This window comes from Manacus candei, unplaced genomic scaffold, assembly GCF_025592945.1.
Source record: "Manacus candei isolate 608988 ecotype Guabito, Panama unplaced genomic scaffold, ASM2559294v1 h1tg000153l, whole genome shotgun sequence".
NCBI lineage: Eukaryota > Metazoa > Chordata > Aves > Passeriformes > Pipridae > Manacus > Manacus candei.
In genome coordinates this window covers 3,600,338-3,626,782 of record NW_026138201.1, presented here as the reverse complement: position 1 = coordinate 3,626,782, position 26,445 = coordinate 3,600,338, and the positions used below count along the sequence as shown (strand labels likewise).

Here is a 26,445-nt window from a genome sequence, read left to right as displayed (position 1 = left end):
TGAGGAACCAAGAATAGGGAGGTTTTGGGGGCTGCTCCATGAGGGGATGCCAAGGTTATGTGGTTTTGGGATGTAACCTCAGCCTGATTTGTAAACTGATGTTGGACAAAGATGTTGCTTGGCTCTGCTGGCAGTTAAAATGTTGTCCAGTTCCTCTTGCTGATACCTGTCATCCACTTTTCCCCCTCTTCCTGCTGCTGTAAGGCCCTACTCTCAATTTAAAGAGAGTAAAAGGTGAACAACTGTGTGTGTCTTAGATTGAAGCCATTGCCTCTAGCTTAGTTTATTCAGCTTTTTAAGGAGTACAGTACTCCATAGTACAATACTGCAAAGAGTCCTGACTCTGCTCATCCCCATGTGTAATAGTGAGACATCAGTAGCTGGTCTTGTATTTTTTAATAAGTTAACACACACACACACGTATATGTAGTTACATGTGTAAGAGAGTCTGTGTCCTTGTGTGTTTGTTTAGGTAGTGTTTTACTTAATAATATTGACTATGAATTTTGGCTAGAAATTCTGTTAGTAGGAACAGACAAAACACATCTCAGGATGGTGTTTTTAAAATTGAAGGCACAAAGCTTGGACAAATGATATTTTGAGGATGCTTTCTTTGACAATCTAAAAAGCATCTTATGAGAGAGACCTAAAATTCATGAAACCCATCGTAATTCCTTTCCTATTTTTTTCTTACACTGGTTTTTGCTCTTTCAGAATGCCACTGTATCTCAGTAGTAAATCTGAAATAATGTTGTGAACAACCTTTCTAGGATTATGGTTATACAACTGTTCCTTGACTCTTACACTACATCGACAAGTTCCTAGAAACCTGTGTTAGGCAATCAGGGGATCTTGTAGGGCATGAAGACTTCCCCAACATATATGATTCATACCTATAAACCCAGGGACCATTATAGACTCTTCTGCCAACATACCTTATCAGTTATACTGATACCACTTAGTCCTGCTCCTCCCATCACTTTGTCCTTACTCCTGCTTTCACAGCCAGTCGCCACTGGTTCTTCACAGATTCATTCTGTTTTTTCCTTTCAGTGCAAGTCCCTATAAACTTGCTCTACCTGGCAGAAAGATTCAGTGGGAATTACTGCAAGTTATTGTTTCCAGTGCCCACGGAGCAGAGCAGTGTTAGAAGCTGTCTGGGAAGTCTGAAGTTGTTTGTATTAGACAAGTTCTGAATATACAAATGATGAATAGTTTTGGGAGAAGTTGATCCTGTCCTTTCCTGCTGAAACAACAAAAATGAGAGGCACTGCATTTGAAACTGCTTGTAAATGCATTTACGCAGGTGCCACCACGGAGTGCATTGCTGTGAGACATTACTGACTTGAATGGCTTTGCATGTGAGGAGAAGGGACAGATTTAACTCCACCAAATGAAGGGAGAGGAAGACAGGTGCAGAACTCTAGAGGTCTGTGCTTTGACCACTTCCCAGGATATGATGCACTGTCCCGGCTAATGCCCAGGAAGTTCCACCTGAAGAGGAGGAAGAACAACTTTGCTGTGCAGTGACCGAGCACTGAACAGATTGCCCAGAGAGGGTGTGGAGTCTCCCTCACTGGGGATATTCCAGAACCGTCTGGACACAATCCTGCGCCATGTGCTCTGGGATGACCCTGCTGGAGCAGGGAGGTGGGACCAGATGCCCCACTGTGGTCCCTTCCAGCCTGACCCATTCTGGGATTCTATGATGGTAATGGAGAGTTGAAAGCTGCCTTGGCTTTTTCCCTGCTGACTCTGTGGAGCTGCACAGCTTAACTCCTGGGCATTGCATCATGATGAGGAGCTGCCCTTGCTTCCCCTGCAGGGAGTGGAAAAACTTCCCTGGCTTCAGTGGGACAACGGCTGGGCATCTACAAGGAGCAATCTGGTGAACGTTGTTACTTTCAGACTCTAATTCTGCAATTAGTGAATACGAAGGGCCCTGCATAAAGTCCAGGGCTGGAATTACCACTTTGACTTTCCTGATGATTTATCTGAGGCATCAGGGAACTGCTGTATAACTTAATTACCACAGCACTACAACAGTTACTTGGAGGCATTGTGCATAAACCAGGTATTTATTGTGCTCAGGGAAGAACCTGCACAGCTAAAAATCATATCATGCATGTGCAGAGAAATCCTTTGTGATTTGAATGTGCCAGTGTATGAAGAACTAAAACACAATCATGTATAGCCAGGTGCTGAATGACAGTGGAGAGCACAAAGCAATATTGTCTGCAGTCCAGGTCAAGAATTAAACAAATTGAAGTTTGTCAAAGCTTCTCTGGTGGTATCATGGTCAAATGGCTTGAATATTGGCGTCATAATTTGGATTAGTATTTAAATAGCTTGCAAATGTGATGGTATAATACAGTAATTCCTGCCTTTATCACAGAAGTCTAGTCTGGTGCACTTTGGCCTCCTATGCAAAGCAGCAAGGGAGTGATCTGAAAACATGCTGTGCTGTGGTCTGACAGACACCACAGATGTCCAGGACCTTTGTAGCTAGGCCTGTTATTTGGTTTCACACATCTCAGATGGATTTGTGTGCAGGTGACAAAGGTCTCGAATTGCTGATTGTTTAACGCAACCACCTACCAGGCCTCAGGAGCAAACCAACAGTTGCTTTTGGCTCGGAATAAAAGTGGGATTTGAATATTTTGAATTGTGTATCAGAGGAAGTGGGCTGTGTTTGGAAGAGCCTCTGCTCTTCCAATCTACAGAGCAGGCTGAAGTCTGGCATCATGTGCAACTCAGCTCTCGCTACAGCATTGTAACAAGCACCTCCATAGTAAACAAGCAGCTGTTGAACTCTTTGGAGGTCATACAGCTGGAATACAGAATGAATGACATTATGTGGAAATTCTGGGGATTAATTTGTTGGAAGACGGCTAACTGGACAAAGCAATGCTTTATTTTTTTGTCATGTGTTGTAAGAAACAGAGGTGGGAGAAGCTGAGGCACTGAGCAAAGGCTCAGGAGATGATGTTCCTGCTCTCTCCTGCCACATGTCAGTTAAATTTTCTGTGCTCTCATTTAATGTCTACAGGATGAAAGTAGCAGCAGTTCCTTTCTCCTTTGTGTTGTCTGATGTCTTTGGTTCCTGATGGCTACAGAAGTAATTTATGGTCCTTATCTTTGTGCCTTTAGAGAATGCTTGAAGGCGAGTGATCGATATTAATTGTTTCACATCTCTTTTCTGAAAGGCCAGCACGTTTGAGCACTGCAGCTGACTGGCTCAGGGTGTGCAGGATCTCAGTTGGTGTTCTCAGCACCAACACCTTGTTTTCTATATGCTTTTTGGTACAGCGACATGCCATGATGAGAGTTTTGCATTTCATCCACGGTTGTAGTTGTCGCAAGGGTACGCAAGATGTTCCTTGTGAATTATGGTTGGCTTTCAACATGTTGTCCTCCACCCTGACAGTACTTGAGGTCAAACCTTATGGGTTCATCCTGAAAGCCTCTGAGGGATTTTGTTGAGAGTGGGAAGTACTTCTTGGCACTAAAATCCTTTGGCAAAGCTTCTGTAAGGTGATGCTTTAGAATCACCTGTGTGTGACTCCAGGTTTTAGATGCTGTTTGTAGAAAGCTTTGGCCCATTAGATCGTGGACAGAGGGCATCTTGCAGGACTGACTCTTTCTGAGTCCTGCTTTCCAAACCTCACTTTGTTCTTGTTAAGCCTGGTCTAACCTAGACTGTGAAAAAATGCAACTCCATAAAGTTGCCTGCTTGCTCCTGGAATTGTTTCTTCAATTCCCCTTCCTTGCTGACACCTCACATTTGCGTCCAAGTATGTTCTGAGGTTGGAGCTGCTGATTTCCAAAATTCTTTGTCGTTTTTGGCTCCTGCTTCTGGGGAGCTGCAGCCACAGTGGGTGATTTGTCATTAGTCAGCTTGGTAGAGGTGGAAAATTCATGGGCATGCTGTGGGATCAGCCTTGCTGCACTCGTGCCTAGTTGCAAAGCCGCCTTCACCAGCTTAAGTGAAAACATCTATTGTGTAATTTGGCTCAGGCCAAATTGTGCTTTTTCTGGCAATTTCCAACAAAAGTGCTGCTAAGACTCTTGCTGTGAAGTGGCAGGACAGTAGTATGTCCTTAAACATGATTTTCCTGAATAATTGTTTGAAACGGGCAAATTATTCACAGGGTGCTTCCTGAAAGGAAGCTGAATTTATGTTTAGGAAGTTCTGAGATAAGTTTAACAATTCATACTTCTTAATTTTATTATTTAACTTCTAAAATATTGCAAGAAATATAATAGATATGTTATTTAGATTTTCTGCTGTGGATTAAAGTAAAGCTTATTCATTTTAGCAAAGGAAAATGTTGTCCTGGGAGTTTTGATCGGAGCTGAACCTTAATTCTGCATTCCTCCTCAGAGGAAAGATTGGAAATGGTGAAGAAGAAAATCCGGCAACTGCAGAAAAACAAACTGTTTCTGATTGAGGGTTAATGGGCTCTTATGAAGGAAAACAAGAATTTTACATGTATCATCAGTGTATGTGGTATAACAAAAGGGACTTCCACTGGTTGTAAATGAAGTGGGATCTGAAACACAGGCCACAGTTTAGTACAGTGGAAGAAATCCTCTCTCTTGAAGGAAAATTTAGAGTTTTCTTTTCTTAGTTATGCTTAGTAACTCAATAATAGAGTCTCTAAGGTATTTTTTGCATTAAATCAGAGAACTGTGTAAGTTTTTATCTCTGTGTTGTGGCAGGGGTGTCTCTGTATTTGTATACACTGGTGTCAAACACGTCTTAATGAATGTAATAACTTTTTGTTTTTCTAGGTTAGTGGATGACCGGTGTGTGGTTCAGCCAGAGGCTGGTGACCTTGCTAATCCTCCAAAGAAGTTCAGAGGTCAGTAACTGGGGATAATTTCTCTTTAATGACCAATCGATTCATGTTCCAACTCCTTGAGCCTTACCAGATGTGTGACTTCCCAGATGGTTTGTGAGCACGCTGGGGAAGTTTCGAACTGGAATGTGAATGACAGATTTTGAGAGCTAAATACAAAACTTGCCAAGGCACGAGGGGCAGGTGGAAAATATGGGGAAAGGGACTAATTTTCTTGTAGTCCAATAGTTGATTGCTGCTCTGTACACTGAAGGCTGGGTGACAAACTCTTTGCTCCAGCCCTGCTCCTGCTGTAAATGGGAAACAAGCTTGCGAGGTCCAAAACCACTTGTGCTGCTGGATTATTTATTTCTTTTAAAGATAAGACAGCCTTTGGAAGGACTACCCCCACATTTTTTGTCAGCTTTTTGTTTTGCTTTTGCTTAAAACCGTATCTGATTTTTTTTCAACTTGACCTTGTAGATTTGGATAATTCTGCTGTTCTGCTTGTTGGAAAAATAACAGTGCACTGACAACATGTGGTTTGTACTTGAGTGCTAAAAAATACTCTTAACTGTGCCAAAGCAGAGCCTTGCTAGACCTCCTTTGGCTTAAAAGGGCTTGGATTCACACCAGTTATGGAGGGCAATGAGTTTCATGGCTGCTTGTATTTATTTTAAATGATTTTTAAAGTCCCTTCCATCCCAAACCTTTCTATGATCTTGAGGGGTTGCACTGACATTCTTAACTTTATTATTTTATTCCCAGTGTTTCTGTATATGCTATTATTGCAAAAAAAAAAAAAGGGGGCATTTAAACCATTGAGAGACTGAAATTCTGCTTTCTCAGAGCATTCAAGATTTTTTTCCATTATAAATTCAGGAAACATCAACAGTTGGTTCCAGTTCCAGATGTGAGCCCATTGGCAGATCTTGGAAATTGAGAAAGTGAGAATGTATACTTAGGAACTAGGAGTAATAAATTTCAGTCACTTGCCAAACTAACTCCATAGCAGAGATGGGGATGGCATCCAGTGTGGCTTTCAGGCTACCTGAGTGTGATTTCATCCTCTTGCTGCCTGGAAATACTTTTGTAAATCATGGTTTCCAGGTTGTACAAAATTTCAAGTCGGGATCCTCGGACAGTTTTCTGTCACTGGACTATCCTGATGTGTTCCCAAAGAGGAGCATATCCAGGATTCTAGATGAGACCAAGGTCACTGGGAAAGGTTTGTGATGGTATAATTGAAGAATACACCCAAGTATCTCCAATCTGAACAGAGGTTAAAGGCACAACCTTAATTTTTTCACTGGCTGGTGTTTGAGGGATTGATTTTATAACTTCAGAACAGGAGAGTTCTTTTATTGCAGTTCTGTGTTTTTAATCTCTAACTTCAAAAGGCAAAGATGGGAAAAGTTGATAATGTTCTGTGTTGATTTTTTTTTTTTTTTTTTTTTTTGTAAGTGATTTCAACAGCCTCAGGTGTGTCTGGGCACTTTGCTGCAGGCGAAAACTTGTTGAACTGTCAGCACTAACGCCTGGTCAGCAGTGGTGGCAGTACGTGTGGAGGTAGAACAGATGTCAGGATGGGATGAGGCACTGCCAAGATCCACAGCTGTTTGCTGCTACTACTGGGAAGAGCAGGGGCTGCACTCCTGCATTACATCTCAGCTTCTGCAGGGGGATGTTTTCTATTAGTTGTAGACAGTTTTGGCTCTGTTCTCTGTTGCGACCTCTGTCTCTTGCCTGCATAGCACATCCCTTTATCTCTAGCTGCCTCTGCTCCCTCTTCTCCACAGCACCTAACCTTTCCTCCAACTCAGATCCTCCTCTTCTTGGGGATCCCCTCTTGTCCCTTTCCCTTCCTGTCCCAAAACCTGATAGTAGCTACTTTCCTCCTCCCCCCTGCTACCTCTTACCTCCCTTTGCAGCCTTTCTTCCAGTCACTCCTTAGCTCTTTCTGGTTTACTGTGCACCCAGATGTCACTTAATTTTGGTATTGCCAGCATTGTAGTAGCATGAAAATTTGGATTAGCTGCAACATAAAGTCACTGAATGGTTTGGGTTGTAAGGGACCTTAAAGATTATTTTATTCTACCCCCTGCCATGGGCAGGGACACCTTCCACTATCCCAGGTTCCTCAGAGCCCCATCCAACCTGGCCTTGGACACTTCCAGGGATCCAGGGGCAGCCACAGCTTCTCTGGGCAACCTGTGCCAGGGTCTCCCTGCCCTCCCAGGGAAGAATTTCGTCCTAATATCCAATCTAAACCTACTTTCTGTCAGTTTGAAGCCATTCCCTCTTGTCCTGTCACTCCGTGCCCTTTTTAAAAGCCCCTTACCAGCTTTCTTTAGGCCTTCTTTAGTTACTGGGAGGTGCTATAAGGTCTCTAACACCTGTAGGAGAAAATAAATTGGTGAAAAAGTGCGTTTTGTGACCTTAATTGATGCAACCCACCACTCTATAACATATTGGGGCTGCATCCAGTACCATATTCCTGCTGCTTCAGGTAATCAAGATGTACTTGGGAGGGTGGCTGCAGCAAAAATAAAGCCATTGTTTGGATGTTTTCTCTTTCACCTCACAAGTCAAATTCCAAGTGTGGGAATAGCAGTTTTGCTGGGAGTTCAGCAGGAGCGTGCTGTCTAACTGGGACGTAGTGCCTGGTGCCACAGAGGTGTCTCTATTGCAAAAGCACCCAAAAGCACATCTCTGCCATGCTTTGTTAAATTTTGTAGCTCTGCTTAGTGCACTGAGGCAAAAGAGTTGCTAAATGCTGGTCCTTTAACTAAGAAATGTAAGCAAAATGCATATTTTTCTCCCTAAGCATCTTCTGGGAAATAACCTTCAATTAAAACAGCAAAGTTAATAAATGAAACAAAAACTGCTTTAAGTACATTCTTGACATAAAAAGAAGACTTAGGCATGAATGATTAATTGAATGATTAGACATAAGCAACTGAAAATAACATCTAACAGCAGGATGAGTGGGGCCTCTTCAGTAATAGGAACTGCTGTCTGCATGGTTTACAATGTTTTTATCACTGCGAGCTGAACTGGCGTTGATTTGAGGTTAGAGCATGTCCTGGGAGTCAGAGAAGTATGAGAAAAAACATATTTCTAACAAGATGTTTAGATTTCAAGGACTGACTCTGAAAATTAACATCAGAGTACTGTGCTTGGTCTTTTTTGGTTATACTTTATCAACTCTTTCCCCAGCGGAAGAAAAAAAAACAACCCAAAGATTGCGGTTTTGAACTATTTGTATGTCTCCTACAGAGTTCACTCAGAGAACAAATTAAGGTACCGAGCTGTTGGCCTGAACTGAAAGCCTATGAAAAGAGGTGTCTCAAAATAGCAGTTTCATTTTTGTCATGTGTTTACTTTCTTTTTTCTTCTTGAGTGGGTGGTTGCTATTCTGGTTGTTTCGGAACACCCCCCAGAACAAGGTGTTGTTCAGCTGAGGAAAGATGTGGTTGCTTTTCATTTTGTGTCCACATGAAGCAGCTGTGGTCCCAATTTCTCCTTCGGTCACACTGGGATGAACCTGGAGTGGCTCTGTGTTCACATCCAGATTGGCATCAGTGCACAGGAGGGCAGAATTTGGTCCCACATGTGTTTCCAGAAGTCTGATGAAAAAACCACCAAACTTTTTCCTTGTTTTGCTGTTGTGTTTGAGAGACTGATCAAGCCAGGTGCCGCTTGTCCTAAATCAAACTGGAGCTAGTGGGAGCCAAGGCATTTATTGCTGTGATGGAAATGCTGCAGGGCCAGGTTCACAGAGATTAGGAAGAGCAGTGTGTGCCAGAAGTCGTGTACCTTTGAAGAAAAGCCACATCATGAGCCACAGAACTGCAAGTTTCCTCAGCCTGTGACCTTAAATGTGCTTCAGCTTGGTACTGTTATCTCCAATAGGAAACACTTTGAGCTTCCAAGGTGTAAAATAGAACAGATAAGACCTGCTGGTTGGTCAGATTTAGCATCTCTGAAAAAGGAGCACAGGTCTGCCTTTTATTTGTTAAACAGACCTCAGTTTGTACACTGGTTTAAAATTCTTTACATTTTGTACCCCTTTTTCTTGAGACATCTGCAATGAGAGTGATGTTTGAATTGCCAAATATCCTCTCTTTTTGAACTATTAATCTGATCTAAGCTTTTTCTTATGTTGTTCTTTCCTCTTCTCTCCCTTCCATTATGTTGTTCTATGCTCTCTCCTTTCTTCCTCCCACCTGCCATTTTCCTTTTTACTTGCTTTCTACATAGTTTTGGTTTATTTTTGTGTTTTCTACCTGTTTCTCAGTTCCATAATTGCTTTCATTTGCTTCGCAGACTCCTGACAGCTTTTTTCCTTGTCCTTCTTAGGACTCTTCTTTGCCTCACTCCTTGTTCCCTCACATTTTCCCCTTTCCATTCTCACTTTAGTTTTTTTCATCTTCCTGTATTTTTTTTTCCCAAAACATGTAGATTTGTACACACTGTGATTTAATAGCCACATCACTTCCACTTACCCATTTCTCAGCCTGCTGCTTTCGGTACAGCCACGTGATAATTTCTCTAGTTCTGCAAATCACAGAAATCTTCCATTGTGGGCAAGAGTTGAATTTCTAACACTTAAAAAAAAACCCAAGAGGGGGAAGGGAGAGAAAGCATCTGACAAATATTGTTCTAAACCATCTTTATTCAATATCAAGGAGCATTTAAAGGGCATATAGGAGTTATTTTCCTTTTCAGACCTCCTGAGTGTAGTTGCTATTTGTTTATCTTTGATAATGCCTATTTAATTAGAGTCCTCAGGAAGAGAAACATTTATGTAAAACCCCATAAAGTAATGAATTAGGAACTAGAACTATCTGAGAATGTCTGGAGAAGTTAGAAGAGATGGTCTGTTTCATCACTGGGTTGCTGGACTGACCTCCAGGAGGGCTGAGCTCTTCATCTACTGCGTGTGCTGGAAAGTTGCTTTATAATCTTATGCTCCAGTTTCTCTTTATTTCCCTGCTAATGTAAATTACAGCATCTCTAGGGCAGGCACTGTTCCACACCCCCATGATGTTTAGGATCATGAAGCTTGAATTTACATAGTATCCTATTGTTACTGTAATAAAAGAAGTGGTGGTGGTGGGAAACAAACCAGAAAAAACTAATAAAATGAGCCACTTTTAATGTAGCTGGAATCCTAAAAAACAAAATCAAAAAGGAAAAAGCTTGTCTGGAAGCAAATAATTTAGTCCATAAATTGAGAAAAACACAATTGAAATAATAATGATTTTAAAGAAGTTGGAAAGCACTAGACTGGAAGTCAGGAGAGCTGTATGCTGCTGAGGTTATCCAGCCCCTGCTCTACATTTCCTTTTCCTTGAGAACTATCATCAGGAAAAATTCACCCACCTTTGGAAGGAGGAGCCCCGAGCAATGACTGCACATCCGTGCACATCTCGGGTTCCTCTGCAGAGTGGGAACACTCTGAATCTCTGCAGGAGAATGGGAAGCGCTGTGTTTACTCAAGGAGCAGGATGTGTGGGGAGTAACTGAGAAATGAAGACTGGTCCTATAAAAAGAAGGTATTGTTACTTCAGAGAAATAAATGTTTCATGAAGCCTTCTGAGAAGGCACGTTAATTATAGATTACATAAAATAATAGCAGAGTTTTTGTTTTAAGAGCTGAAATCCCGATAATTCAAGTAAAATCTCCTACAACACACAGTAGGATTTAATGGTACACAGCAGTTTGTAATATTTTTTTCCCCTCCTTGGTTTCCAGGATATTGTAAAAATTACCTGGGAGTTATGTACTCTAGATTGCATGATATAATTCCCATTATAAATGGTCCCCTTTGAAACGAAACCAAACACCTTTGCAAGGTGGCTGGGCTTGCTTTGATAAGGATTTGTAACACTTTTTCCTGGGAACATCAACTCAGGGCTGCCATGAGGGAGCAAATCTGAGGACTTGGGGTCAGGGCCAAGGAAAGTTCTGCCACTGGTGGTAATTCTGTATGAACAAACTTTGCCACTGGGAATAGGGGGTGGATTAGTCTCCAGACAATGCTTGGCCATCTGTGACAGTTAAATATGGAAGGCTAATAGTTTGGGATAGGCCTTCCTTTGACAGCTATAGTTTGCAGCCCATTTGGGGAAGAGTTTCGCTCTAAACACACAGGCAGTCCTGTATGTTCTTACCAGTCTTACAGCTAAACTGTTTTTCCTGTCACCAGTTAATACATGTGGTGTGTGAAAGGACACCAACATTTGCTAAGGAAAATGTCTTTCAAGCCTGGCCTTTAGACCAGCTGGTGATTGGGACCATGTGAGACTAGGTATAGTTTATCATTCTAAAAGTAGTCAGCTTTGGACAAATCATGAGCCTCTATTTCCAGTTTATAGGACTGTCACTGGACAAAATAAACCCCAAAGTGAGGGAACTTCACAAAATTCAGTTTATTGCCAATTAACATGACCTTTCAATTACTGACTGCAGTCTCCTCAGGGTGTACCTGCTCCTCTCTTGTTTGCACAGCCACCATGCTCAGGTGGTTCTTCCCTCCTTACCTGCTTTTTCCCTCGTATGTTGGATGGTGGTGATGTTCAGATTGTGTCACTTTGGTTTAAAAAACCCAAACTAACAGCAAAAACAACTTAGTGAAGGTGTGCAGAGACCTAAACTCCGTGTGAACCTCTTTGGCGGCTTGTAGGTGAATGTAAATGAGTGCAATCCTTGTTTTCAGCAGTGTCAGAAGGAGTTGGGCAGCCAGGGGGACATCAGGATCGTCATGTCACCCTGCTTGTGGTGTCACTGCCATCAAGCTGTTTGGTGGCTGTGTCTAAACACTGGTACCTAGACATTTCTGGGCAAAGAAAACCAACCGAAGCACACTTACAAATGGAGGAAATGTCTTTCAACAGGACTGAGGAGTGTTTCTTTCAATCTCTCCCCAGATTGCCTTTTCAAGGTGTGTCCCATGAACAGATATTCAGCCCAGAAGCAGTACTGGAAAGCCAAGCAAGCCAAACAAGGAAACCACACTGAAGCAGCACTGCTGAAGAAACTTCAAGTAAGAGACATCTGTGTTTGTAATCTTATCTCAATCTGCAGGCTGTGGAGTTACAATGGCACGAGAAAAAATAATAAGTGTCTTGGGAACCACTGTGATGGGTACTATTATGCCACCATGGCAACTCGGTATTCTCCTTAACTCTCCTACCTCCTGGCTGGCATTTGTTGCCCCTGGCTTGGTTTTTGTCTTGCTTTGGACTGAGGGCTGTGCCTGTGCTATAAGCAAGGTATTGCTTCCAGAAGTTTTATGAAGTAAAAATGGAGTTGTTAAAACCTGGTTTAAATTATGCTGGAAGTCCTTTCCAGGAGTTAGGCAGAAGAGTGGACGAAGATATGTTCTTAGTACTTTAGTCTGGAAATTCCTCAGCATTGTGGTTGTCCTTGCTTTCCTTCTGAGTGATTCTTTTCTGAAACATTTTGCAGATTCTGTTTTGCCTCAGATACAGTGTGGATGGAGCAGCCCCTCTGTCTCTGAAGAACAGCTGGCTTGATGTTATAGCTGAATGCACAAGGCTCAGTGAACACAAGGGCATGTCAAACCTGGTGACAGTGCCATGGGCAGTGGAGAGGCTGCCAGTGCTCCCAGTTAAAAACGACAAGGCGGGCACATGGTGTGTGGCCAGAGTTACACAGCCACTAGTGGTAGGAGCTCGGAGTTTGTTCTGTGGTTGTGTTTGACCCAGACTATTGTGCTTAGCCTGGATGTTGCCAGCTGTGACCTAGTAGTTTTATTTTGTCATGAAGTCTGTGTATTTGTAAGCAATTAAAACCCCGACGAGTAAAAGGAATGATGACAGCGAGAAGCTAATCATAGGCCTTTTTTTTTTTTTTCTCCCCTTCAGGATGAAATAAAGCCCCTGGAATTACTTTTTGTGCTTGAAATATTTAAAAATATGTTGTATCTAAAGTGCGATCCATAAATTGTGACTGAGCTTCTGTTATGGATAATAAAAAAAACAGAATCAGCATCAGAATTTTGGTGCTAATATTATCAGTTCAGTGGTGCTTGCGTTTTAAATGCGATGCCATTTCCTTTTTCTCTGTTTCCGTAGCCAAATACAGGTACTGATTTTGTAGAGTTTAAAGCAATAATCATTCTCTTGCAGCATGCAGCAGAACTGGAACAAAAGCAGAATGAAAGCGAGAACAGAAAGCTGCTGGGCGAGATTGTAAAATACAGCAATGTCATACAGGTAAACTCATTGAAATCTCTTTGCCTTCTCTTGGTGTTGGAGGGAAAACAGTTGTTTTATTTCAAGGTTACAGTGAAAATGAAAGTAACCACTGTAATCTGGATTGCCAAGGGTCAGGTAAACACAGCTTGGTGAAGTTTACAATATTGTGCTTTTCTGCCTCGTTTTAAAGCCTGCCAGAAGTGCTGCACATTGGTGTTTAAATAAGATGTCATAATAAAAATTCCGTGTATGATATTTGGTGCTGCAGTTTGGAATCTGAACATAAATATGTGCCTTTTATTTGCAAGATTTATTTCCAAATTGTCTTGTAGAGGTGCTGCACAGCTCCTTTTAAATCATTGAAGTAATTTGTATTTCCTGACATATAAATGAGACAGAAGCTGTGTTCTTAAGTGCAGTACAACTTTCCTGTAATGGATGAAATTCCTGAAGGTAACACTGTAATAGACCTGGTTAGTGTGTGCTGTAAAATTGATCACTGACACATTTCTCTCAATCTGAGATATATCATCAGTTTAGTTTTCCTAAACTGTACTATACTTTGATAACTCTCTTCTGGTTTTATTTTGTCTTTACATATATTATGAAAAATCACTACAGTGTGAAACCTGCAATTCTCCTTTGACTGGAGAGAGAGAAAGCATCAGCTGTCCTAATTATTTTAATTATTTATTTTAATTATTCTCTGTTCACAGCTGCTGCATATAAAAAGTAACAAGTACCTCACAGTCAATAAGAGGCTACCAGCCCTGTTGGAGAAGAATGCCATGAGGGTGTCTCTGGATGCTGCAGGGAATGAGGGATCCTGGTTTTATATCCAGCCCTTCTGGAAGCTGAGAAGTGAAGGTGACAATGTAAGTGGAGATGCTGAATGTGTGAGAGGGAGAAGGCAGAAAGTTTGTAGAAGACACCTGATTTCTTTGCTACTGGCCTATTTCATAATGGATTAAGTTCAGGAAAAAAATACTTTAAGCAGTGCTTGGGACTATTGGCTTTCATGGGTAACTAGAAGCTGTTTCCAAATTATATGGTCTGGAATCTGAACTGTTGCCACATTCATCTGAGCCTCTGCTGACCTCTCTGTTGGGGCATCTTTGCTAAGTCTGCCTGTTGCGTGCAGTTTTACAAAGCTGATAATAACAGACTAAATTTTTTTAAAGGGTTGGGTTTTTTTTAAATGTTCCAGGCAAGATTTTTATTTGAGAGGTCGGTAGAGAACGTCTCTAGGAAATGCATCAGTCTGTACTCCCCCTCAACATGAAAGTGGTATCTATGACTGGAACTCGGTTGGATAGTGTGGGAAGTCTTTTCTTGGTAGGTCTCAGTAGGAGTTTTGCATCTTGGTAAGAGGAAGGGTACATAGGAAACCTTTTTGCTGCAGATCTGAGAGCTGTGCCCTGAGATCACAACTTGGCACTTCATTCTCTTGGCTGTGGCTTGGTTAAGTGCCCACTGTGGAGAATTCAGATCTGGGCAGGCCACATATGAATTTGTGTGGTTTTATAGTGTAGATCTGGCTGGGAATGTTTGCCCCCTCTTGCCTGTGCAGTGATCAGTGAAAGCTCTCTCAGGATCACAGATGGGAAAGCCTCTTTTCTCCTGGATTTTCTCTTGTTAACTTTGTGGTTATCCAGCTCTTGGGATGCCATCCAGGATGACTGTGGTTGCTTGCAACTCCTTTAGGCAATCTATTGTGGAGAGGAGAAGGACTGCATTCCCTGCTCCTGGTCCAATGTCCCTAAAGTCAAAGTCTTTTCCTGCTTCATGTAGTGATCAAAAGGGTATGTGAAAATCCCTCTTTTTCCCAAAGCCTGTTGCAGAGAACTAGAGCAAATGTAGCCCTCTGGGGGGTCTCTGCATGGCTTTTCAGGTGGGGAAAACAATTGTTGTTATTCTTTTCCCTCCTAGGGAAAAAAAAACGGTGACCATTGCTTTAAGGTTTTGCCTTAATTTCTTAGAGTAACATCAGTTCAGCATCTTTTTAATTTCTCATACCTGAAAATTAATTACATGTCTTGCTCTCCAGAGTGAGGACCTGGGATTCCCAGACTGTGATCTGCAAAGCCAGTGTGAGCCCTTACACCTGGGAACAGCAGAATGATCCCAAGCCTTATAAGTCATCCTCAGCACTACAGAGTTTTTGATTCAATTTTACACTATTGAGCCCCCTTAAGAGTTTGGAAGCAGATTTGCTGATCTAAAAAGGTGCAGGTGATCAATGATCTCTGTAACATCCCATTCCACAGACCTCTCTCCTAGTTTGTTCCCTGTGGGGCTGTGTCTGATGCTCTCTGAGTGCTCTGTGGGAAACTGCCAGGCTCACTCCTAACTTAATGTCCTCCTTTGGAACCTACCTGCTGCTCATCTTCTGCCACCAGATGTTGCCTTTCAGGGCTGGGATTATAATTTATAGAGGAAATTTCTTGAGACCCAAGTTGTTCCTCATTTCCACCAGGCCCAAACAGATCTGATAATTTTCTTTGCAAACTTCCGGTGATAAACATGACTCCTTTGGTAGCTTTCTCATAACTGCTCTGGCACATTTCCAGCCCTTCAACAGACCCAGAAACCAGGCAGCTGTTGCATGAGGCTTAGCAAGTGATGGGGGAAATCCTAATTTGCTTCTCACAGATGGAGAGAAGGCCAGACTTCTACCCACTCCTTTCTTCTCAGTTAGTCCCAGGCATGGAGTAACTTAGACCTCTCAGTGCATGGTTTCTGTTTGGAAACTTTGTGGATTTTTAAATTTGTTTTCAGTTTCCTGTATCAAGGAAATTTCCTAAGAAAACATTTTAGAAAGTCTTTCAAACAATAGAAGTGATTGTTGAATTACTGCTTTGAGGGCTGCTACTGTGCTAGGTTACCCAGGCAAGGTAGATCCAAATATACCAGATATCCTAAAAGAAATCTGGGGGAAGCTGTGATACAAGAAGTCATGTGTGTGACTCTTCTGGTAAGCCATCACAGTTGTTCAGCCCTATGAAATGTTTTAGAACTTAGTCTTCTGAAGGAGGGTTAGCTTAGATTCATTAGCAACTGATGAGTTATGCAAATCAATGAAAGTAATGAAAGACTATGGCTGAAAATTTACAGTAATTGGCATAACTGCAATATTTGCTGCAGACTTTATTAAGTCTTCATTATTTATGGAGCTCTTCTTCAGTGAAAGATGTGGCTGATTAAGGCTAGATCTGGTTCCAGATTGTTTGAATAGCAGAATAATTGCTAAAATTTGAAGTGTGTCAGCTGTGCCACTGGCAGGTGTGGACATGGAGCAGCAGGGCCTTTGGTGTGCAGGACTAACTCCATTGCATTCAAGACTGAAGGGCCTTGTAGGTTTAACTTGAATTCAAAAACTGGATTCTTACTGGCTTCACTGTGAGTTTAATCATTTGTTGGAAGTCTCTTATCTAGACCAGCAAAGATAAGACTTTTTTCAAAGGGATCATGAATAAAATCCTCAAAAGCTGTGTGTCTGAGGCAACTTTTCATGGCTGTGTGTAAGGAAGAAGTCCCAGAGACCTGTCAAACTATTACCCGCTGCTGGCCTACAGCACATTGTGTCCAGCTGGGCTGAAGGGTGGCTGAGGAAAATGAGGAAGAGCCAGTGTCAGTTTTAATTTTGTAGAGCAAAACTTTAGGAATGTATTGCTCTGTCTTCTCTGGTCTCCATGTGGTACAAATCTACAGGCAGAAATAGGGGCACCTGGGCTTGTGGGTGCTCTGCCTTTGGTGTTTTGGGCATGCTGGGGCGTTATTTGGAGCCAGGAATAACTGGGGAGGGGATGGGAGGAAGGCAAGAGCGCAGACTTGTATAAGAGAACAGGATTTCTGTTGTTTTCTGCATCACTGGTGGGGAGTGTCTGGGAAACAAGGGCTGTGAAATTGCCTTTATCCTTTCCTTCCCAACCACTTATGGAGGTTTGAAGCCTAAAGGAAAAGAAGAAACGAAAAGAGCATTGGATGCCTTGTTGCTCTTTTGGCAGCCAGTAGAGCTGACCAGCACTGAGAACAGGTTGCTGAGGTGGACTTGCAGCAAGGGAGGAATCTGAGACAGCAACCATGACCCCACATAACAGCTCTTCTTCAGATGTGTGCCTACAGCAAAGTAGAAAAAGATACTTAATGATGCTCTTACTAATTAAAGTTATGATAGTCCTTGTGTACATGCAATAATTTTGAAGTCCTGATTCCCCTTTGCAGGGTGCAAGCCTGGTGGCATTTTGGTTAATGAATTGTCTGGTCATAACTTCTTAAAACAGGCTGTAAGTAATGTGTGTGTGGAGCATGGCATGCAGGAATGTAATGCACAAGTAAACCGTGTCTTAAAGGCATCTTGTCATTATTTTGGTTCTGCTATTGAATTTGTTCCCATTGTTTGGATAAAGTAGGATTTTTGTGCGTTGTCTGAGCATGATGACACTGCCTTGTGCTGCTGTTTATTTTAGCTTTGTTGATAAAGAACAGGCAGCCTTCCTTTTTACCTCTGCAATAAATGGGCCAAATTCACGTGTTGGAGTGACATGAGGTTGAGTTGGGCTGTGCTTTTCCATAGGAAATGTGCTGATCAGTGCAGAAAGCCGTTTTGTTTCTTTGCCTTCCAAAAGAAAGCATGGCTTGTGCAGCATTTCTTATGGTAAAAAAATCACATGTAGCCACTTGTCTTCATGTCTGTGTGTGCTTAAAATTGCTGTGAACAACTTAAGCAAATCAGGACCCAGTGCCAACCAATCTATGTGGATTGATCTTTTTTTATTATTTATTTCTTTCTCCCCTTCCAGGCATGAATTGAATTCTCCGTATGCATGTCTCAAGCAGTTTTTAGGTCAAAGTGTTTTTCCCTGTCTGTATAGGTAAAAAATTGCAAGGGCATGAGAATTTGTTTGTAGGGAGTTAGCTAGGAGTTCCTCTTGTAGAGAGAAGGTCTCTCAGCTGATGCACCTGCTGCTTGTGCTGAGCTCCAAACACTATTTAGAAAGTAACAGCAGAGGGGATGGAGTGCATTTTTCCTCTCTCTGACTTTGCAGTGATTTATGTTCCTCTCTGGATTGCAGTCATGCAGTCTAAATCACAGAACTCCTGAGCCTGTCATAACTTTTGCCAGAAGATGGGCCACAGAGCTCAGGAGCCACGATTATTCTCTAAGCTTTCTCTGCCTTTTGGCTGTGGTAAAGAGTAGTTAATGTAATTTTTAGATGAACTGAAGTGCTCTTGGAATTCATAGATTCATATCTATTTCATGGCCTTGAGTTTCTGCTGAAACACAGGTGACGTGTTTACTGGGAATGTGAGGATTCATTAGTGGGAAGTATTGAACCCTGTGATTGCGGAGCATGGGTGAACAGAGCTGCTGTGTGAATTGCCTGCAAATAAATTCCCCCAGTGCCGTTCCTAGAGCATGCACTTGAGTCATTGTCTAAAAATGTAACATTACTTCATTTTATTGGATAACTACGTAGGTCTAAAATGCACTTTATTTCTGACTTGCAGGTTGTTGTGGGAGATAAAGTTGTTCTCATGCCAGTCAATGCAGGGCAGCCTCTGCATGCTAGCAATATTGAGCTCCTGGATAACCCTGGCTGCAAAGAGGTGAGCTCAGGGTAGGGAGGAGGGGTAACTGCTGGTCTGAGATGTGTTATAGAAAGGCTGAGAGAGTTGGGATTGTTCAACCTGGAGAAGAGAAGGCTTTGGGGTGACCTAATTGTGGCCTTCCAGGATCTGAAAGGAACCCACAAGGAAGAGGGAGAGAGACTATTTCCAAGGGCCTGGAGTGACAGGACAAGGGGGAATGGCTTCAAACTGACAGAGAGCAGGTTTAGATTGGATATTGGGAAAAAGTTCTTCCCTGTGAGGGTGGTAAGGTCCTGGCACAGGTTGCCCAGAGAAGCTGTGGCTGCCCCATCCCTGGAAGTGTCCAAGGCCAGGTTGGATGGGGCTTGGAGCAACCTGGTCTAGTGGAAGGTGTCCCTGCCCATGGCAAGGGGTGGAACTGGATGATCTGTAATGTCCCTTCCAACCCAAGCATTTCTATCATTCCATTCTATTCTTTACTGGTAGCCAGAACCCACCATGGGCCCACCGTGGGCTCTAAGCCAGTATTAAAGATTGCTTCCAGCCTGGCCTCAAAAAAAACCAAGAGGAAATATTCTTGGTGCAGTTGTGCCTGACACTGAAAGCTTTGTGAGGTTTGCTTGAGTATCTCAGACTCTCAGTGAGGTAAGTCCTTGTCCAGCATCTCTTCAGGATGTTTTTTGGAGGCTGTCAAGAGACAGAGCAGCATTTTGCCTGCCCAACCTTTTCCAGTATCAACCTCATTAACACTTGGGATCTTCAGACCCCACATTAGGAACTGTACAAATACGTAGCTAAGCCATGTCCCCTGCCATCCTAGATGTGGTGTGGTCTTTTAGAAAAATAGAATATCTCAAAAAGAGAAAAGGACACCCTCTAAGACTATAATTGGGTTAGGGTTTTTTTTTGTTGTTGTTGTTATTGTTTTCTTTTTTTTATCTTTAAAGGTAAATGCTGTCAACTGTAACACAAGCTGGAAAATAACTTTGTTCATGAAATTCAGTAGTTATCGAGATGATGTCCTGAAAGGAGTAAGTATGATTTTTAAGTTGTTTTTTGAATCTGAAAAATTATATTGTACAAGACTGTAGAGAAATATTACATGGTGAATAAAAGAAGTGAGGACCTTGTGGAGCTGTTGAGGATTCCTCACTACTGCCCTTCAACAGGTAGAATGCTTTTCCTTTGTATTTTTATCTTACTATATGAAATTTGGATTGCTCTGGCTTCCAGCCCCTTTCCCCTCCCACAGAAACTGAGGAGCACAGAAACTGAGAAAAGATGAAGTTCAAGCTCAGGATGATTAGAGTACAGAATAGCTGTGACACTTCAGGTTATGCCAATATGTTAAAAGTGGTGTAACAGGCTTGCAGAAGGGAGTGAGGCATGAAAGGTGCCAATAGCTGCAATAAGACAACATAGCTTTAAATACTGAGATATTGCACAGTTTTATGCCTGCAGATCAATCTCTGAGGTAATTTACATTTCCATTTTAAAGATATATTTAGTTTGTCCTCACATGCACCTCAATAAGTCATTATCCACTGGTTACTTTTCAGTGGGTATCAAGGTACCAGCAGTTTTTGAGGAGGAATTTGAAAGGGAAAATGGTGTATTTGTGTAGACCTATTTGGGGATAGTGTTTCAAGCCTTAGGAAGTGGCAGAGGGAAACAAAGATGATGCCAGCAGAAGAAAAAGAGAGGGGGAGCTGGTGTTGGTTGCAGAGAAGAAGAGTTGAGATATGATATTAGAAAAATTTCTGCACTCCCCTTAAATAATAATAGGAGGGATTAGAAATAATAATTAAAAAAATCAATTTAGTAAGGTTAACTAACTAACTTACTAAGGTTAACTAACTTTACTAACTAACCCACCTTTAGGTTAATTGTTGCCCACTCTTCATTGCTGTGTAGAAATGATGTAGAAAATGAGTCCAGCAGCTTTGCTTACCACTTCATAATGTTTTGTTTTCATATGATTTCAGGGAGATGTTGTCAGGCTATTCCATGCAGAGCAAGAGAAGTTTCTGACCTGTGATGAATATGAGAAGAAACAGCATATTTTCCTCCGTACTACATTACGTCAGTCAGCCACTTCTGCAACGAGTTCTAAAGCACTGTGGGAAATAGAGGTATTTTTTTTATTCTTTTTATAAATATTTCGGGGCCTGAAGGCCAGGGTTCAGTGAAAAGACTTTGCCACAACATGAGTCATTCATAGCCTCTTGATATCATCGTACACCTCCCTGTGACTATTATTATTTTAAGAAGCAGTTTGTGTGGGATGAACCCTGAAGAGATGCTTTATTGCAGTGCCTGGGTGGGGAGAGGAGGATTCCTTACTCTATTTACCTGTGCTAAAATGAGGAAGAGACAAATTCCAAATTCAGACTTGACGTAAATGGTGTGATTTCATTGAAACCAGTCAAATGATGCTCATGTATCCTGAACTTTGAGTGTTTGCATTTAACCTCATGTGCAATATAGAAAATGGAAAGTTTTGGCCAGCAGGAAGTCTCAGAATTGTCGTTGATTCCATTCTTCTGCAACAGGACACATTTTAGAGTTAACCTGAACAAAGGTGAGGTTGTGAATGGGGGTGATTTTGAGAAGATGACAAACAAATATATATTTATTCAACTGGGAAAGATCAGAAATTGTCTCAAATCCTTGTTATTACAGTAATGTAACTTCTATACCCAGAAGTTCTTGTGTGATGAACATACTTTCTGCATAAAAACCAGAGTCCTTAGGCAAATGGTTGAGTTTTGTCTGGGCTGTCTGGAACAGAGTGAATTGCACTTGTGGTTATTGGACATTACTCCTTAAAAGAAGCAGGCACTGCTGGGTTTGAAGGAGGCAAATGACCTACAGCTCAGTAGAGGGGAAAAAAGAAATAACCCGTGATATTTCAAATGATACGAGGATATTTTTCAGAAGCCCCTGGTATTGCCAAAAATGAAGCTGGTATAATTGAGAAAGTAATTTAGGATGGTTTCAATTTTGCCCTTAAGTAGTGCCTGGTAGCGTAGAGCAGCTACTTTCTTAAACTCCAGATTCACACCATGTCATTTTAAAGGAAAATCTGGCTCAAGAGGCTTGCAGGGAGTGGATTAATAAAAGCATGAAATGTAATATGAGGAATATTTCCTGGCACCTGGCAAAAAATTAATGTAACTAGTCATTACCTGTGGTGAGCTTAGTGTAAGCACAGAGTTCCTCTCTGTGGCAGATTGTTTGTAATGGCATAGTTTACGTAATTTAATTTGGAATGAACTGTAAGAAAAGTCAGTGATCTAAATATGATCTTGAGGAGCATGATTAAAATCTGTACTTCTCATTTTAGGTTGTCCATCACGACCCTTGCCGGGGAGGGGCAGGACAGTGGAACAGCTTGTTTAGGTTTAAGCATTTGGCAACTGGGAACTACTTGGCTGCAGAGGTAAGGATGTGCAATGTTTGCAACTTGCCTGGTTTATTATCTGGTTAAGGCAAAATAATATTTTGACTCCCCAGAAGAGCAGCTTAATGTCTTTTATGACCCATAATTGTTCTTAAAAATCAAATACGCCTTTTGACAAGCTGGAATAGAGCAGATAATACCAAGTTTATGAAATGGTACAGTCTTGGATTTTTTTCATGGTTGCAAGAAACTGTGAACTTTTTAAGTCACATCTAATTCATATTAACACTGGTGTGTGTCCAAGTTATATCTGTGGAATGAAAAGCAGGTTGTTTTTTTCCGTGCTGATTTAGTTAGGTCTGTGCAGGATTGCTTCTTTTCACTTATGCTTTGAAGTATGAGTGTGAGAATTTACTACAAGAGCCAGTTATAAATCACTGTATGTTAGTGAATCCCTGAAAAAAGACTGAGTTGAGTTAATGCAACTTTTGTATGCAGACAACTCCTTAGTATTGCCAGGGTGCTGCTTTAATTTTCCAGCTCCTGTCACAGCCTGCACTGATTTGAGAGTAAGAGCAAAGAGGAGCTATCAGACCTTTACTTATTTCTAATTATGTCAAAATCAGTGTCAAATCATAAACAGTGGACTGCTAATAATAGATAATTTTCAACAGGCAACCAGCACTCCCACCTAAGAGTGGGAGTGTTTTCCTTTCTGCTTACAGTGAGAGATGTTCCTAGTAGGAATATTTTACTCAGACTAGCTAAGCTGATAAGAGTCAGGAAAGGCACCAAATACTCTTATGGGCTTCCTTCTCCCACCACACCAGAATGATCTGGCTCAGGGATTTTCAGGAGAAAAATCTTCAGGTGAAGAGTTGTTGAACTCGACCTTTCTACCTTTCTGGAAAGAAAATCCCCATTGGGAAGACCTGTCATATGGAGAATACAATTGGTAGAGTGAGAGCTGGAGGAGCTTTTGGGTTGAACAGAGGTGCTATGCTGTGACTGGAGAGCAGCGTTAGTGACTGTATCTATGAAGTGTGAAATACCTGCTGGTGGAGATATTAAAAAGCACTGCTGTAATAAAAAGCTGTGAACTGTATTTTGCACAGTTCATATGTCAGGCACAACACACCAACCAGCCAGACACGTCAGAGATTTATGAACAGGCAGGCAGACACCTCATGTGCGTGATCCAACTTTAAATCAGTTGGGCAAAGCTTCCTGAACACTTATCTGTGCTCCTGCAGCACAGGGAGATTACTGATGGTATGGATTATCAACAGCGTCACACATTGCCATGACCTGATTTTGTTTAAGCTTCCACGATAAAGATATCTAGAGTGGAATAATAAGTACAAACACAGGGACGAAATTCCCAAATCTTTTAAGCAGTCTGCTGTTGGCTAATGATTCTGTCACAGTTTGAGCTGTTGTAAATCAGGATTGATCACTGTTTATAACAGTCTTTTTCTTATTCCGTCCTCCCTTAAATCAACTTGATGTGTACCATGGAGACTTCTGCAGTGGAATGTACATGGGTCAAACCTCAGACAATGAGCAGAAGTGTCCTTCACCTGGGTGTCTCTGCTTCTCCACAGCTGGGCTCATACCTTGTGTGAGCAGTGCTGTGCTTTCTCTTTTTCTCTGTGCCAGATGTAAACTGGTTCTTCTGGTTTGTGACCTTGTGGGTCACTGCTGAGCCGTGTTGTGAAGGGATGCCACTGCAACTTGTTAAGGCCAAGAGATGATCTGGGGAGTAAGAAAAATTGAAGATATTTGCCTCCGAGGATTTAGTAATTTAAAACTGATAAAGTTGTTTCAGTACTGCAGTAAGTTAGAAAAAAAAGAAAAAGTGAAGCAATAGAGTTCTTTGGTAAACAAAACATATGGGCGAGTACTTGTAAACCTAATTCTTATAAACTTGAGAGAATAAAGCCAGGATGTGTAAGTCCTAAATTCCATATTCCTTAGAATTACAATCAGCTACCCAACTTTTGTTACCTTTGACCTCTGATACCTCTGACTTCCGACACAATCTCAAGCAGTAGAATTTCCTTTAATCCTCTTGGCATTATTTAGCCTAATTTTAATTACTGTGCTCTGAAGTTCTTTAAGACCTACTAATACCTTAAAGAAACCTTGATCCTTCTACCAGACTCTGGGCTGAAGGTGAGCCACCCTGAAAGCCCCACTGCTAAAGGAGTGGGAGACATTTGGTAACTCCACATACCTGCGTTGTCATTGACATTGGGAACATTAAACCACAGGCTCAGACATTCCTAAAAGATTGAAATCATAAAAAAGTGGAACCAAATACGCAGCTGAAAAATTGGGAAGAGAAACTGTTGTCTTTGGAGACAGTGGGAGTTCCTCTGTTAGTGTCAGAAGGGCTTGATTTCACCCAAAAGAGCTGAGCCAGATCTTTAGCAGGAGATTTAGACGCTAAGCCACCAGCTAAGATCCAGGCTGCTGACTTTTATTCTCATCTTCGCAGAGTCAGCAATCTCTCAGAAAAAGTTCTGTGAAGATTCTTTTTTTAGCCCTGGTTACAGCAAAATGACCCAAGTTATTTCCAATCTTGGTATTTATGAAGAGAGGCTGTAAGGTTATGTGAAAATGGAATGTTTCAAAGTAACAAAGGTTGTCCCAAAAGTCTTTCTGGTGCATGTTGCACATGTAGAATGCACATGTGTAGAATCTCTATGTGTGTGTGAGTGAACTGCAGTTTACTCAAACAGCCTTTGAGATGTTGCAGTTTGGGCCCACACAGCTGTGCCTTTCTCATGAACACACATAACCTTTTCAGTATTGAAGATAAAAATCACTTTGAACTGACTATCAACTTATCCATTGTGCTGAAACCAAAACATGCACCTTTAATACTGTTGTCCACGTGTACAGCATCTCTAGTTCTGTGATTTCCAAACTAGATAATTTGTCCTGAGACTACTATCATTTGCTGTATGAGGCTGTTAAACAGAGATATGTGTGCCCATGCACACACAAGAAATGCAGGATAAGTCTGCCATTTCAAGTTCAGCTTCTCAGATGAGGTGAATGTGGCTAAAGTAATTACAAAATATATATGCATGTATCAAATATTGCACTAGACAATAGATAACCACAGTAGGTTGCCTGTGAAACATTGTGAACATGGAAATAATCACAGTGCAGAATTTGTAAGGAAAAAGTCTATGATAATTCTCTTAGTAGAATAGATCAGAGTTACCAGATACCTTGGCCAAGATATGGCAGTAAGTATGCTGAGGTAATTGTCTTTAACACTAAATTAGCTGTACTATACTAAATAATTAAGATAATGCAGATAAGATGGCAGCCCTCAGTGTTTACATTTTGTGCTTCTGTAGAATTGTGACCATAAACAAGGGTTCAAGTTATTCTGTGGAAAACTGGCTTTCTTAGAGAGTTTGCTTTCCTCTTCCTGTGAGAATGAAAAGGCAGGGTTTAAGCTGTAAAATGGATCAGCTCTGATCAAAGTTTTGTTCAAAACTCTTCTTAAAGTCCCACACGAAACATTCTTCCAGCTTTGGGATTTTTTTAGCATTAATGCACAGTGGGTTTCTTTTGAAGATAGGAATGGTTGAAGCCAGTTGGCCTGGGCAGCACAGGGCATACACGAGGTGAAATGACAATTATATGAATATTCTGAATTGAGCAGGAAGTCCAGTCCAACTGCTGTCCCTGAGGTGGTGTTGGCAGGGACCTCTGGGGTGTGGGGAAAAGGGAATAGTCTGTGCTGGAATAGGGTCAGTGAGCTGAGGCACCAGGGGCACGAGTGGTTTGGGTGGGATAACAAGAACTACTGAAGTTGTGGGACTGTCAACTGGTTTTTCCCTTGTTCTGGTCTAAACCACTTGCTGAGAACTCTTGGATCAGTGGCCAGTAAAAGTTACTTATATTCCTCTTGTCTTTCTTGAATAAGTTCTTCCCATATTATCTCACTCTGCTTTTTGTCAAAATTGTACCAAACCACCCATTTCTTCTCAGAGAAGCTTATGTACGTTAACAGCCTAAGAATTGCTGTTAAACTTTGCTTTTAAATGCATTTCTGTTATGTCTCAGGATTAAGTCCGTGGCAGAGGGTGTTGGAACTAGAGATCTCTAAGGTCCCTTTCAACCCCAACCATCCTGTGATTAAAAATATTAGCCTGCCATATATTGTTATAATAGTTTATTTGTCCAGGCAGACAAAGCCATACTTTTTCCTGATAAATTTAATCCTGTTGTAAAAATCCCTTGATCTGGTTCATGGTAAAGATAGCTAAGTGCATGTTCAAGTTCATATGGATAGATAATAATCCTCTCCTGCCTTCTGAACAGGACATAGTAAAGAATGTCACAAGAATAGAAAAC

The 26,445-nt window shown here is 41.6% G+C and overlaps 1 protein-coding gene across 3 annotated transcripts in view; it reads left to right on the top strand.

Annotated features, from left to right (window-relative positions):
* ITPR2 (inositol 1,4,5-trisphosphate receptor type 2) overlaps positions 1-26,445 on the top strand; it is a 241,673-nt gene that overhangs the window by 23,170 nt on the left and 192,058 nt on the right. For all 3 annotated transcript variants that reach the window (XM_051772364.1, XM_051772363.1, XM_051772362.1), the window contains exons 2-9: positions 4,795-4,865; positions 11,778-11,893; positions 13,002-13,088; positions 13,787-13,945; positions 18,582-18,680; positions 19,610-19,693; positions 20,648-20,794; positions 22,009-22,104. In XM_051772364.1, coding sequence (XP_051628324.1) covers positions 4,795-4,865; positions 11,778-11,893; positions 13,002-13,088; positions 13,787-13,945; positions 18,582-18,680; positions 19,610-19,693; positions 20,648-20,794; positions 22,009-22,104 — 859 coding nt within the window. The remainder of the gene's footprint in view (positions 1-4,794; positions 4,866-11,777; positions 11,894-13,001; positions 13,089-13,786; positions 13,946-18,581; positions 18,681-19,609; positions 19,694-20,647; positions 20,795-22,008; positions 22,105-26,445) is intronic.